Raw genomic sequence first — 15142 nt, forward strand, 5'->3', positions numbered from 1 at the left:
CCTATTAACACTATCACGTATGATATCTAGATCTCACACAAACTCACCCTCATTGTGAACACTACCAAGCAGTACTTTACTTCCCTCACTGAGCCCTTTCAACTGCATGATAACTGATATTAGCTGAAATATCATCTTGTTCTGCACCAAAGATGCACAAGATACACGCATGCTCAGACCTGATATTACGGGAAATTACACACACTGATTCATTAAACACTGTCACAGATCATGTTCGATTTACTCATGCAATTGTTTTTTTAAATGCCAAACATACACATTCCTAAATAGTATGTCAGTTATGCGGCCTTAAGAGTTAGTCATGAATGCACACCAAGCCAAAGATTGCAAAATGAACGCATTAACCGAACAGCGCATGTACGTCACTTTGTGCTGATGGTAAGTCAGGAGTGAACATGCACATCTGGTTTCTGTCTATCCAGTATTGTGAAAGTTCCTCTTTATTCCTCATATTTTTTTTATGTGTTTGGATTTCGTTCTCATAAAAACGATCAGTGAGATGAAACATGAAGACCGCAAAACAAATCTTCAGATTATTAGCTCACAAATATTAGCTCTGTATGAGAGGGGAAATCACCTTTACTTCATAAAAAATAAATAAATACACTCTGAAAGTGTCACAAACACCCCCTAATATTACTGTTTACTGGCTCCCATTAAAAGTCAGACAGTTGAGCATTCAACACTGACATGTTGTGAAAAACCACCAAGTCAAATTGCCCTTGGGCTGAATGAACACAGGAATTGAGTGCTTATTAGGTATGATCACTCTTCTAACATCTGCATTAGCTGAGCTGTTGACTTAAAAAAAAATACCATTCATGTATCATTTATGTAGGAAGCAGTGCCTGTGGACAAATTAGTACACACTTCATGCACTTGGCAGCAGGTTCAAAGTAGAATTTTATCAAGTAACTAGACTCATACTAAACATTCAACTTTAAAGACTGTATACAAGAACTATCTTTGAAATTATTAAAATACCTCAGTTCAAAAAAACCCCAGAAAAAAACATGCAAAAGCCTCACAATGACGGGAAACTGCCTTATTGACACAGTTCCTCCTTTTTCTCAGAGGAAGAGTGCTGAGAGGGGTTTTGCTAGCTTGGATTCTATATTTAACGACTCGGCTAGCTCACATATGACAGTTGGCTGAAGAAACAACGACTGCTCCTTTGTCCTCCCACACTGCATAGCTCTTAACTTATTTAGGCTTGCAGAATTATTCTTGTGACAAAAATGACTACAGTGCAGTTTAAGTCGTGGTGCTGACACTAAGCTAACATATGTGTTAACAGCACAGTTACTGTGGTCTTTAATGCAAGCTAGACTTAGCATTTCAGATACTTCATAGCTTATGTCTGAAGAAAACAATTACTATGTCACTTTTGAAAGTGAAAAACAGCAAAGCTAAGAACATAGTTTTTGACTTAGAAATACACCTGACCTGCGTGTCAGCTAAACATGCCATGAATGCCTCTCCAGAATACCATCTTAAACTTGCCTTACTTGATTTCTTGAAAGACATACAGATAACATAACAGTAGTTTGAGTTTCCAAAGCACATCTATCGCCCCAGGACAAGAGAAGGGTCTCATCCAGTATCACTGCAATTGTAACCAGCCTTATTCTTGTGAAGGTAAAACAAATTCATGGAGTAGGTGCAACAGAAGTGTCACTAACATCACCAACACAGCAGAAAAGATGAAGCAAACTATAGAAAAGAAAAAGGAAGGCTTGCTTGTTTTGAAACCCACAGCAAGAAGAGTGTCGACGGGGGAAAGAGAGAGTGAATGCTAAAAATAAGCATAGACAGGATACAGATATGATTTATATAAATGTTACCTGTCCTGACATGCTCAAAAGGATTCCTCTTCCATGATGATACAAACACAAACTCTTCACAAACTCTTCACAAAGCAGGAGGAAACTAGTTAACCAAAAGGGGGAGGAGGCAATGCAGCAACAACAGTGTGTGAATATTCAAGGCTACAAAAACTCAGACAGTAGTTCCTGGTAATGCATCACAGTGTAGCTGTGCTCTCTGCCTTTAATCCTCACCGTCTTTCCCCTCCATGTCTGTCACAGTTTTTTTTACTGCTTATGTGCCCTCAACCGTGGCTTCCTCCCTGTAAAAGCCAGTTTCCTTTTTAAACATACTTGTATTGCTCATAATAAATGTACTGGAGTCAAAGCTTTGGTTTCCTTTCATTAAAGCAATACAGAAAAAAGGGAGAAAAAAAGCTGTTCAGCCGGTGTGATTTCAGAAGGATTTACACAAACTGAGATATAACATATTACTGCCAAAGTATCATCAGTGAAAGCAGCTGAAAATTCTGCTGCTTAAGGGGAAATGTGTGGCCTTCAGTGTGCTAATTGGAAATTCACACTTTTGCAAACACATCAATGTAAAAATGACTATGAAGAAACTGCCAAACAACACTCCCTGCGCAAAACTTTAACTCATAAGGGCAGAAACGCTTACCACAGAACCTTTGAAAAAAACAAACACTAACCAGAAAGGGTTCAGTAGTAAGTTAAGAGCAACTTTAAAATAGACTACAGTTTCACACAGGGGTTGCAGTTTGTTCAGATGAAGCCTTGTCGACGTATTTCCGTATTCAGAAGGCCACAGAACTTTGTCCAGTCAAGTGTGCTGCGACCCTTCAGTTTCAGGAAGTGTCTAATTTTACTTTCAGGAAGTGTTCAAAAGTCCCCAGTAACATTTTGTGTGTCATCATGGTAAAGTACACAAGAGATGCACTTTTCAAGCTTGGCCTGTAGATGGCGCCACAATCCACTGGTAACATTTGAGAGGGTTTTTGATCACTTATCAAAACACATAGTTAACAGTGGTAATACAGATAATGGTGGTGAGAGCATGTGTGTTTATGTTTGTGAGGGAGACAGCTAGCAAGCGCTAGCCTGTGGGATTTATCATATTTTTAGGCTCATCTTTTTTTACCTGTAATAAACTCAGTGGTTAATGTGCATCTTTTTGCAAAATGAGGCATCTGCATTCAAATGGAGCCTTACCTGTGAGTTCTGGGAGACTGAACAGGAAACCGTTGAGGGATTGGTGGGGGGCCTTTAGATGCTATTCCTGCCTTTGGAGGAAGAGGTGGAATACTTCTACTGCAAGGGGAGTGGATGGGAGAAACAGGTGAAGATTTTCTTCCTCCATCGACAGTTAGGTATTGGGCATTCGGCTGAATGGCTAATGTCTGAGGCCTATTTGCAGTAGAAGGGAGGTCTGGAGGGTGGGATGGTGGTTGGGGGGGTGTAAATGTGGAACTGGGGGACACAGATCGGCATTGTAAAGCTGGAGCCCTGACCTCTCGTCTTTCCAGTTTAGGGGAGCCAGAGGTTTGAACAGGGGGTAAGGTGAAGGGCTGTGGAGGGCAGTTTGGTGTGCTTCGGGGGGGAACAGGGGGCAAAGAAGTGTCCAAAGCTGGAGGGGGGCTAGGGTCCAAGTTGTCTGGAGTAGTAGAGCGAAACTTAGTCCTTTCTTTTGGCACAGGTTTCTTCCTCTCTCTATCTATCCCTCCATCCCTCTCTTTCTCCCCGTCATTTCTAGGTACCATCTGTCTTTTCCCAGGAACTGGCTTCTCTCCTTCACCGCTGCTCTCCTGCATTCTGGATACTTGTCTTTCTCTGGGGACTGGCGTTTCTCGTTTCCTAGGTGTAGGTCTCAAAGTCTCTCCATCTTGCTTCACATTGTCCTGAAGGAGAGATTTTTCACATGGTGGGACAGGCAATGGTCTATCTCCCCCCAGAAATTCAGCTTGTCCCATTTCCTCTGATCTCTCAAACGGTCCGATGGTGTGAGCGTCATGATTCCCATGTGTTTTGTTCAGACTTGCCAAGATGCGCCTCTGGTGACCTGGCAGGGTGATACCAATGCATTCCAGTTGCTCTGGTGTGAGGCTGCGACATTGTTGTAATGTTGCATATCCGGCACTCTGAAATGCATCGGAATACTGCTCCAGGCGAAGTACGCCCAGCCACTCCCCCACATTGGCACAGGATTCAGACTGAGACATTGCTGATGTGTTTGTATGTGCTGCTCGTGAGAGTCCACGGAGAAAATGCAGACCTTAATGCATCAGATCATGGTTACACAACCTGCAGAAGAGACAGAACAAGGAGACGTGTCAATGTATCCCATCAAGGAACAAGCAAAAATTAAAACAAAAACTCTCCAAAGCAATGACATTTTTTTAAATGATTTCCTGAAAACCTTGTTTTAGTTTGTGGTTTGTGTTATTTTAGTTTGTCTGTGTGTGTCATGCAAGTATGAATGCGGCAAATCCTGTCTCGGGAAATATGTCAGCCTGAATTAATATGTGTGGTTCTAAAGATAAATCGTGATCAGTAATGAATAGTGCAATCATAGCCATAATTCAAGAAGTTGCTATTTTTATTAAGTGTCTAAACAACTGCAGAAAAGTTATATGCAACATGTGGTGGATGTTTCTTTCCCAGGTAGAAGAGGAAGTTGAGTCGCCACAACAGTAAAATTCAACAGTAGTTCAGTCATTCTTATAAGTGGTGTCACATTAGTCCAATGACATGTGTGTGTATAAAAAGGTTGAACACAAAGTAGAAGAAACTGCCCCTTAAGTCTGCATTTCTCTGCCTAAACATGTTTTCTTTAAGTTTCTAAACTAGTCAGTTTTGTTGCACTATCGCAACAGACTACTAAGGGAGGAAGTGTAAGTGGCACAATGAGTATTAGCACAGAAAGCATGTCTCTAAATTCTCCGTAAGCCTTTCAGTCATGTTCAGCTTCCTGCAAACCACTAAAATTCCTCATAGCACTGTCATCAAGGTATTACCGTAAGTTTTATTTTTTCATCACCGGTGATGACCCAAGGCCTAAACACTAACCCTAATGTTTTGGAGTAAAGTAAAACTGACTTATTTGGAATAAATTAACTAGTTTTGAGGATGATTTTTATGATAATATAGATATGGCACTTTGTGTCTGTATTCAAAATGTTCAAGAACAGCTTCTACGCAAATCTGGGAAAATGTTAGGCTTTGATTAACAGTAGATGTCATCTACCAGCACTCACACGGCACAAAAACGTAACAACCACAATCAATAGCTCAATAAAGACTATACCGATGCACAACTTCAGTGAGCGTAAAAATATTTCCAATAGTTCTTCTTGACTGTTCTATAACGTGGGAAGGTACAAGCTTTTCTAAATCGATAGTCAAAAACCTTCTGCAGTCACTCTGCCTTTTATCTTCCTGCCTCTTACTTGTGACCACAGGGGAAGCTGTCGGTTTCCCATTAAGAGCCGCAAACACAGTCTTTCCTCCGCACACCCTCGCACACAAAACTATATTTCACTTGATACAATCACAAGAAAAAATAAAATATGCGTGGATGAGTTTAACCTCTTTTCTGTTCAGCTCACTAAAAAACAAAAACATGCCTGACTGAAAATATACTATTCAAAAAGAAAAAAGTTTATACTTTATTCTCCAAATCTCACATAACAAGAAAATATGTTTAATAAGACTAAAAACATTTGACTTGCACAAATTATATGATATTTACGGTAAGAACTTTTCCTCGTCACAAGTTTGCATGCAAGTATCACACGGCGGATATCAGAAAATAAATAGAGTAGGACTACACCAAACTAGAATTTCAATTACTTCCATGACCACAAGGGCTGTTGTGGGTATATTGGTGGGCAGTCAAACTATGGACAGGTTGTGAAACGTCCGGTCGCAAAACTTAACAGGTGTGTCTTTGAGTTTAAACTAAAGGGAGGGTTCGCTCATTAACTTGGTCTGATCCATCAATAATTAGTGAAGGCCATCAGAAGATGTAACATCATGTCAAGATGGTTATGAGTTTTCCTTTGATAGAAACTGTTTAGTTTTTTGTTTTTTTACTGACAAGTTTAAAATTTAAAGATACACACCTAAGCATGATTAACAAACACTTCAGCTCACTGACTAGCAACAGAACATGCAAAAGAGAAAATATTTAAAGCATTATATAAACCTGAGTCGGTTTGGTGATTAGACATGAGAGTTGTTAAGGTTGAGTGAAGTCATAGTCACCAGCCCAGTGTGATAAAAGACAGTGTACCGGCTGCCAATGTGATGCATTTCATTTCCTGTCCAAAGTTTCCTCTAACAACTCAGAGCACAGCGTACAGACTGTGTGAATCTTGCTCTCTTCTCTCCAATCAAAATGCTTCCCATTTTTGAATTGAGGAACTCAAAAAACAGCCCAATGAAAAACAGTCTGATTGGTCTTCAGCCCCTTCACAGAGGCGTTACTCACCAAACTGAGCGAAGTGTCTAACAAGTGAGCAGCAAGTGTTAGCATCTTTCACCATCTTAAATCAGCACTTTGTTGCAGAGAAGCCCATGATTGGCTGCATCTGGGCATCTGTGTGAGTGTCTGCAGGGAAAACCACAATAAGTGGTAAACATGAACACTGCAGTTAAGCTTAACGTTATCATTCACAGTTGTGCCTGTTTAACTCAATAAACATCTGTAGCCCCTCAATAGTGGCTCCGTTGCACTAATCAAGACATGAAAAAGGTAAAAGCAGATGTAAAGTAGAGAAGTGAAACAATACTGCTGAAATATGTAATCTTGAGTATTGTGCCCATGCATCACATCATGAAACGCTTAGCTTCTGTCAGCTGATATCAGTTTGTGCATCTCAACCTAAAAAGCATTACTTTGTCAGCTGTTCTAAGTCTGTCTGCATCTTGAAGGCAATTTTAATTAGGTTGCTATTCAACCGACACTCACCTGCCACTTTATTGGGTACAACTGTTCAAACGCTCATTAATGCAAATAAGCCAATCACATGGCAGCAACTCAGTGCATTTAGGCATGGAGGTAGCTTGCTCCTTAGTACTGACTGAGCATTATTTTAACACCACAGCCTATCTGAGTATTGTTGCTGGCCATGTCCATCCCTTTATGACTGCAGTGTACCCATCTTCCGGTGGCTGCTTACAGCAAGATAACACAACATTTGCATCATCTCAAACTGGTTTCTTAAACATGACGATGAGCTCACTGTACTCAAAAATGGCATCCACAGTCACTGGCTCTCACTCCAATAGAGCACGTTTGGGATGTGGTGGAACAGAAGAATCTCAAAATGAATTTGCAGCCAGCAAATCAGCAACAACTGTTTGATCCTATCATGTAAATATGGACCAAAACCTCAAAATTTAAGCCATTAAGACTTAAAGCTGTTCTAAGCAAAATACTTATGAACTTTGATAAATGCTTCCTGTGTTTGCAGTTCACTAGTCTAAACATACCTGAACCTATTGCTGTACTATAATCAGAAAGATGAACCTGACTGTGATCTTTAATTTGACACCAAAACAGAATATTCACAAAACTGCTAATGTGTTATTTTAACTGCTGAAAAGACTGACAAAGAGTGTGCGTGAACACAGAAAATATCAGGTTCCTCCTTAATTCTGCAAATTCAGGTTGATTATCACCCCCGACTTCCTTTTTCCTATTCTCTATGCCTCTCCTTTTTATTTATCTCTTTTTTTTTCCTTCAGTTTCCAGTCAGCAATTTGAATTCAATTCATCTGCCTCTCCGTTCATCTCCCCCTCCCTCCCACTCAGAGAGCTGCCAATAACAGGGTCTCTGTGCTCTCCACAATGGGGCATTTTGTTGCCTAGGCGAGTACACGCACATACTGACAAGCAGGAAGGAAAAACATGGTCAAGGCCCACTGTTGGAGCCTGTTCACACACTCTAAAACAAGTGCTCACCTAATGATATTGTGCGTAGGTGCGTCTCTGTGTGAGGGGCGCCTCAATTTCACCATTAATCCAACACACAGAGACACCCAGGGTGCTCCACTGTCCGCACTCATCACAGTGCTGGTTGGCATCAAATTTAACCTCATCCACTGTCTGAATCTGCAGTTTTTAAGTATATAATACTGATTTATGAGACAAAGCGATGTCTACTGAACTTTATCGCTTATTAAAAGACTTTAAAGGCCTCTTAGCAACAATGTTGGTGACACATAAAACACATTACCACCCCTCTGTTGTACTTGTAAACACACCACATAAATAGTGTGGCAGGGCTGCGTACAGTATGCCACACAGTTTAAAAAAGAAAATGCAAAGACTACCATTGTATGGCCAGTTGTCACACTATGAGTCATGTGGTTTTTAAAAAGCCACAACAACTGCTGTGTTGTTTTTTACTCTTAACACTTCACTGGTCCTAAACTAAGAAACAAGCTTTTTATATTGCACGTCTTGTGCTAGTTTTTAAAAAGTGAGGAGAGTCTTTGTTCTAATTCGAAGACTAAATATTTCACTTACATGCTCATACTGCTGAATGTGTAACAACACAGTCTAGAAAAGCATAAACCTTGCTGTATCCACCACTACATTCCCCAGCATGGACTAGAATCACATTCACTGAGCCTAGCGTATAATCTGCAAGTCATTTAAATAAGAGAAAATAAAGTTAGACTAGACTCCTAGTCTAAAAGACAGAAATCCCCAAAATACTACATGTGATCCTAGGAGCTTAATTAATCCTCATTACTCAGATCGTGTTTTAAATGTTGCTGACGTCTGTTGGACTGCAGCCGCAGACAGTGACTGGGGGTGTCGTAATATCTCTGAACCATTAACCGTTTAGTGCATTACTAAAATAAGAATAAGATGTTTAACCCACCAGTATTTTGTGAGCTGACTAGCATGGGGAAGCAACTGTTTGACGTTTAGTTGACTAGTCGTCCACATTTCTAGCCTCGGCCGTTCCGGTTTTATGTGAGCGTTTTTGAAGGTGCATACTAAAACACCCGAAGCACATTCATGTATCCCTCTGTATTTTTCATTTCATTGCAAATGTATTCAAAATAAATATAGTGTAAACTTGTCTTCTCAATGCTTGCTTCATCACAGCTCAGCTTTTGGAACAATGACTTTACAGATTGCTTCAACATTTTACATGAGTGATCTTTGCTGGCGTGATCATGAAACCAAGAGCAACTAATAAATCACAAAGCAAGCTAATCAAGCTTCGATTAGCCATTAGTACTGGCCAGGCTTGCTGAATGTATTTAACTTTATTCATAAACAATAGGGCAGATTACTTACAATCGTCTTCTCCTTCATTTTGATGTAGAACAACAGAAGGAGCTCTCTTGGAGTATTTTCATAATCAATTTTGATCAGCGAGTGGCAGTACTAAAGCATTTCAAAGAGCAACATTTGACTGGCTGATAACTGCACTTGCAAAGTTGTACAGTTCCACAGTGCAACACGCGACCTCACCCCGTTAGAAAAGAACGAGAAGTGAGTTTTACACTGAAATGTGTACGTGTTAAATCTGCATTTAAGTGATGGTGAATTCAATCACCTGTTTACAATTGCAATTCAAATGAACTGCCACACATATTTTTGTCATTTGCTGCTGCGAGTGTAATCTATAGGCTTGGGTAAACCACAGAAACACACAGCTTTTTCACAGCTTTACTCCAGCCCTACTGCCTACACAGAAGACATCATTTGAGAAGTATAATCCAGCATGCCTTTGCAGGGCTAGCAAAATCGCTAGCCCGACGTCCCGGGGCTAGCGATTTTTCCGGTCGGGCTATAAAAATTCATCTCAGCCCTGCCCGTCGGGCTATCATAGAAAGAAAAAGTATGTCAATGCTTTTGCATTCTTTGGCAAACATAGCTAGGCAATTATGTCATTGGCATCGATGAGCCACTGTCAACATGTGACATATTGAAATCGCGTTTGAATTTGTGCTTGTTTTTTACTTCACTTTCACTTTGCGATCACGCAAACTGTGAATAGAGAGCGGCAGCTACTGATTGGTGAGCGACAGATTAATTGCGCACCAATTCCTCTGACATCGTCTTATCACTCAGTAGCTTATCTTACTATTCAAACGTGTCAAGTGAAGCAAGCTTAAACATGTGATAGAGGTTGATTGCACAGAGAATCACTGATCACCAAGCAGGACAGACGAGATCTGCAAAGGGTGGTGCGCTCGGCAGAACGCATCATTCAATCAGAGCTCCCTGACCTGCTGTCCATCTACACCAAGCGGTGCAAGTCCAAAGCTAGGAAGATTATGATGGACCTCTCCCATCCCAACAATGGACTCTTCTCACTGTTGAGGTCTGGGAAGTGCTTCCGCTCCCTTAAGGCCAAAACAGAGAGAATGAGGAGGAGCTTCTTCCCCCAGGCTATTCGGGCCCTGAACCAGGTGTAGGACTGGACTCTCCCACACACGTCACTATAAGACTGGACTCTCACACACGTCACCACACGCACCACCACACATTTCCTATAATCCTATAATTCCTATAATTTATAATCCTTATCTTTATAATCTCTTCTGCTATTTGCACATTCTTTACTGTAAATTCCTAAGTTAATTTGTAAATTTTTGTAGTAAATTGTAAATATTGTAAAACTTTTCTTCTGTCATTTAATGGTCGGGCATTGTACAGCTACAAGCATTTCACCCCCATGTCATACTGTGTATGGTTGTGTGTGTGTGACAAATAAAATTTGAATTTGAATTTGATCATTATGCAAGTGTGTGTGTAAAAGCAGATGGATTTACGCAGGTATTTTAGTTCTGCTCAGCTAAATAAGACAGGTCAGGGTGAAGAAGGGACAGCCAAAGAAAAGCTGATCACAAAACGTTAAAGTTATGACAAATCAGACTATGAGGCAAAAACAAAAGCGCAGCTTTTTTGGTTTCATGGAATATGAATATGACGAGCTAAATAACATGATGTTCTGCCGGGTGTGTCTTGAGTTTCCCTCGATTTCTGAGTCGACAAGCACCTTTGTTACTGGGACCAGTAATTTTAAGAAAGACCCCATTAGAACCCATGAGAAATGCATTATTGCTCAGTCTGCAGTATCTTTCCCAGAACAAACGCCAATTGCAAAAAACATACCAAAAATAAACCAAGCACAACAAGAAGTCCAGAAGAAACGCAGAAGAAAAGCTGTTTAGAACAGCGTGCTATGTTGCAAAGAGTGAACTACCTTTGGCAAAATATAGCAGTCTTTGCAAACAAAGCAAATGGCCTAGATCTTGGTTCCACTTTCCTCTTACCCTTGACTTCAGTGGAAATTTCAGATTCAGGATCTGACACAGACTGATTCATGTTCTACACAGTTCTTACAAATTCATAGAAACTTCTGTTCAATTAGAACAAAATATTTGAGTTAATGATTGTAATTTTTATACAGTTGTTGTAATTTGTGTTTTAACTCTTTTTTTTTTAAGTCAATCAAAAAAATTGTCCTTTTTTTCAGGCTACTTAAATTTATTTTGGGCTACCAAAAACTGAAGAGTGTCTGGGCTACCAGGGACTTTTGCGAGCCCTGCTTTGAGTCCTACTTGCAAGTTTCGGAGCAGCAGCTTGAGATTTGACCGGAAAGAAACGTTGTGATGACGTTACACCTCTACTGGCCTTCTTGCAATGGCTTTCAGTCAATTTCAGGGTGCAGTTTAAAATTGTATTGCTTGTTTTTTAGCATCTCAGTGGTTTGGCACCCACTTACTTTACAGAACTTTTGAAACCCTACAATTCTACCAGCCACTGGCGTCTATGAACCAGCTCTTCTTGGACAAGATCCAGGCTTAAAAGCAGAGGCGATGGGAACAATCCCTGAAAAGGATCTAATTTTTGGAACAACTTACCTCTTTACATAAGAGCTGCCCACTCTCTTGCTTTCAGGTCTAGTTGAGCAGAGTATCCTAGCTTTTATTATGCAAACGCAGTCTTACTTGCTTCTTTTGAGTTTTAGTGTACATTTATTGCTGATTCAGTGTTGTTACATTTATGTGTATATTTTGTATAACTTGTATGGCACTTTGAGGCTGTTTAAAATGTACTATAGAAATAAACTTGGACTTGACACAAACTTTTTGAACAAACTAAATATTTTAAATAGTGATACTGATAAATATCAGTATATTTCACAGATATTCAAAATGACTGTTGGTCAAAATCTGGACCATGAACTAAGCAAACAATGATGTAATCAGCAATACCATCACATCAACACACGGACCCCTGCAATATGGTCATGTTGTAAATTTTAAACTATTTAAGTGGACATATGCAATCACAACAGATTAAATCCCCATAACGTGGAAGCAAACATATACGTAAATGTATATCTGACATACAGGCAATGGTTGTGTTATGAATAATGTTAAGCAGTTTTTTAAGGTGCAAAGGATACCAGATTATGATGACCTGATATGTGGCATACTATGAAGTAATGTTATTTCAACCCACTGGTGGTGTTTACAAATTAGGGATGTATTACAATCTAGATGATCACTCTTAAACCACTACACTTTGGTTTGGTGTTACACAAGTCACAATTTCTTTTATGCCATTTTTCTCAGGGGTCAAAAGGAAATGTTTTCTAATAATGCTGAAGACTATTAACAGAGTTGGTATTTGTATAATTCCTGAACTTACCAAAATTTTAATTTAAAAAAAAATCCAGAATTTACCAAAAGTCAGTCTCCTGTGTAACTGTTCGTGTTATCCTGAAGGGGTGGGCAGAGTAGCATAGGAGGAACAGAGAGAAGAGTCGACGGGGTCAAGCTGACACTTCCTAAGCCTGCCAACAACAAAAGCCTTCCAACAAGTGGGAATTCTTCTAAACCCAAAGATACAGGCCAACCCCAAACATCTGGTAGCAGGACAGCTGGTCCTGGCATGAGCATTAACAACTCTGCTGAATTACAGCCAAACAGCCCAACCAAAGCATACCTTAACAGCATTTAACTGTCACTTTATTTCAAAGGCACTTATGGGGATTACATGGTGGTGAGGAGCTATCGCTCCAAATGGATAACATCAGTTGATACAATTAGTAGCAATGCATCAATCCATTTTTTCCTACTTTTGTTAAGTTAGCAGTGCCCTGTCTTAGGGTACCTGCAGATGTTGAGCACAGATCTGATGCCAGCATTTAATGAATGAGCTACATTCGTCACCGAAGCATACAGGTCAACATCAAATATTTTCTGTTTATCATATTTTTTTGCTCTAGTCTCATTTCAGCTTAAAATCACTACTAAAGTTGTCCCAGTTTCTCCTTTTTCTGCTTTCAGTCTTACTGATAATACAACTACACACACACATACACATTTGTATCGCATGTGGACTGAAACTGACAAGAAAGAGGTGAAGTGAAATTCTATCAATCGAGTTGATCAACAGACACTATGCTACAGTGAGTGCAATGAAAACTCCCAATAAGTGATACAACTGTTAGAACCTACGAGACAGAGCCACAGAGCGAAAGGAGCTGTCAAAAAAGAAAACAAAGTCATCTGAACGCTTCAGTTGAGCCAGTTGACCACAGTAAAGCCACAAACTACAGTAGGGCAAAGATTAAAATAAAGCTGCTGGTACTGTTACTCTGAAATACCACCTGTTAGTTTTCTCAATGCAAGATCAGATTACCTATTAATAACTACTGATGACTTTTGGCTTAGCCAGCAGAGGACTGAATTAAATAGATGGTTCAATAGATAAGCTGTTGTCACCATCACACTAGTCAAGATCAGATCGATATACAATCCAAATATCATATTCCTTTGTCTACAAAACCAGTACAATCAGTACAACTTCAAAACTTCTATTCCTTTCTACTCATACTGTGTATGGAAAAAGGCCATAACGCAAAGTATCATTACTGTTAGCCACAGAATCCATGTACATCAGTACAGAAATGTCCATGATGTGTTTGAGAAATATAGAACGTGTCCAATTTGGTGTACTAAAAACAAAAACTAATGAGAAACATATTATACAAGAGTAACTACAACATCATCCATTAGATGCTGGTCAATGTCCTTTGGGACTCATAGTTTCCTTCTCTCTTCCTCTTCCCTTGTTTCCTAGATTAAGACTGAAAAGCAAGTCTGTGGAGAACAGGCCAAGATTACTTTTTTTTTTTTTTTTAAAGTCCCTACAATCTACAGTGAGATCTAACTCAAAAACATAATACAATACAATACATGCAGTTAACATGGAGCAAATCTGCATTCACCTTAATGGACTTAATGACTAAGTCCATAATGAATTTCTCACTGTAACACTGTCTGATCTTTCAGATCAGGTGGTAAAGAATGAAGCTGCTTGCTCTACGGCTGCTGCTCAATATACCAGCTTTTAACGATTTGCACTGCCTTAACTCTTCATTTAATCTCCAGAGTTTTAGACGGATGTCGTCCTTATAGGAGCTGCTGAAAAACACAGCATATACAAGAGACATGAGTCAGATACCCATCACCAGACACACTGCTGCTTTCAGCCCACTTTCAATTAGGACTGAATAGTGACTCAGTGCAGCCAGCACAGCAATGCATCTTAACAATGTCCTCTAGTGAATAACCTTATGTGTGCACGCACACATGCACACACACACACTTACCCCTTACTCCCAGGGCTGCAACATTTCAGGTTTCCCACGGCAACCCAACCTAACCAAACTATTATATTTAGCCTAAGAATTGCACCAAAGTTATCTGAAGTAAAGCACAATCCAAATTAAATCATCAGTGTGTGTAAGACACAGGCCGCCACTATGTAAAAATCACACGCACTGTTTGACAACAGGAAAAGATAAAAACTGCGCAATGTGTAGACTCGACCCAGGCACGTTTAGCCAAATGATTAAGGCCTGTCGAAAATGGTAAATAGTAAATGGACTGGTTCTTATATAGCAATTTTCTGCTCAAGCACTTTATACAACATGGCTCATTCACCCAATTACACCTATTCACACAAGCATGTTTTTCTATATCTAAGTGCTTCCTATCTAACATTCACACACATTCATACTCTGATGAATCAGAATCAATCATCAGAATCAGAACATATTATTAATGTATTTATGGTAAATGGCCTGTATTTATATAGCGCTTTACTAGTCCCTAAGGACCCCAAAGCGCTTTACATATCCAGTCATCCACCCATTCACACACAATGTATTTAGTCCCAGAGGAAATTTTTCAGATAATTTCCTCTGGGACTAAATAAATCGGAGAGCTACCTGATAATAGAGGACCTG

General features: G+C 39.8%; 1 protein-coding gene across 5 annotated transcripts in view; it reads right to left on the reverse strand.

The window, feature by feature from the left end:
- arap1 (ArfGAP with RhoGAP domain, ankyrin repeat and PH domain 1) overlaps positions 1-15142 on the reverse strand; it is a 61185-nt gene that overhangs the window by 43667 nt on the left and 2376 nt on the right. For 3 of the 5 annotated variants that reach the window (XM_026191466.2, XM_026191464.2, XM_080288807.1), the window contains exon 2: positions 3057-4145. In XM_026191466.2, the coding sequence (XP_026047251.2) occupies positions 3057-4063 (1007 nt within the window). In that variant the 5' untranslated portion in view covers positions 4064-4145. Of the gene's footprint in view, positions 1-1865; positions 2007-3056; positions 4146-6333; positions 6454-15142 lie in introns of those variants that run through there. The other 2 variants (XM_026191465.2, XM_080288808.1) reach the window with 2 other exon arrangements.

The sequence above is a fragment of the Astatotilapia calliptera genome, chromosome 14 (genome assembly GCF_964374335.1).
Source record: "Astatotilapia calliptera chromosome 14, fAstCal68.1, whole genome shotgun sequence".
Taxonomy (NCBI): domain Eukaryota; kingdom Metazoa; phylum Chordata; class Actinopteri; order Cichliformes; family Cichlidae; genus Astatotilapia; species Astatotilapia calliptera.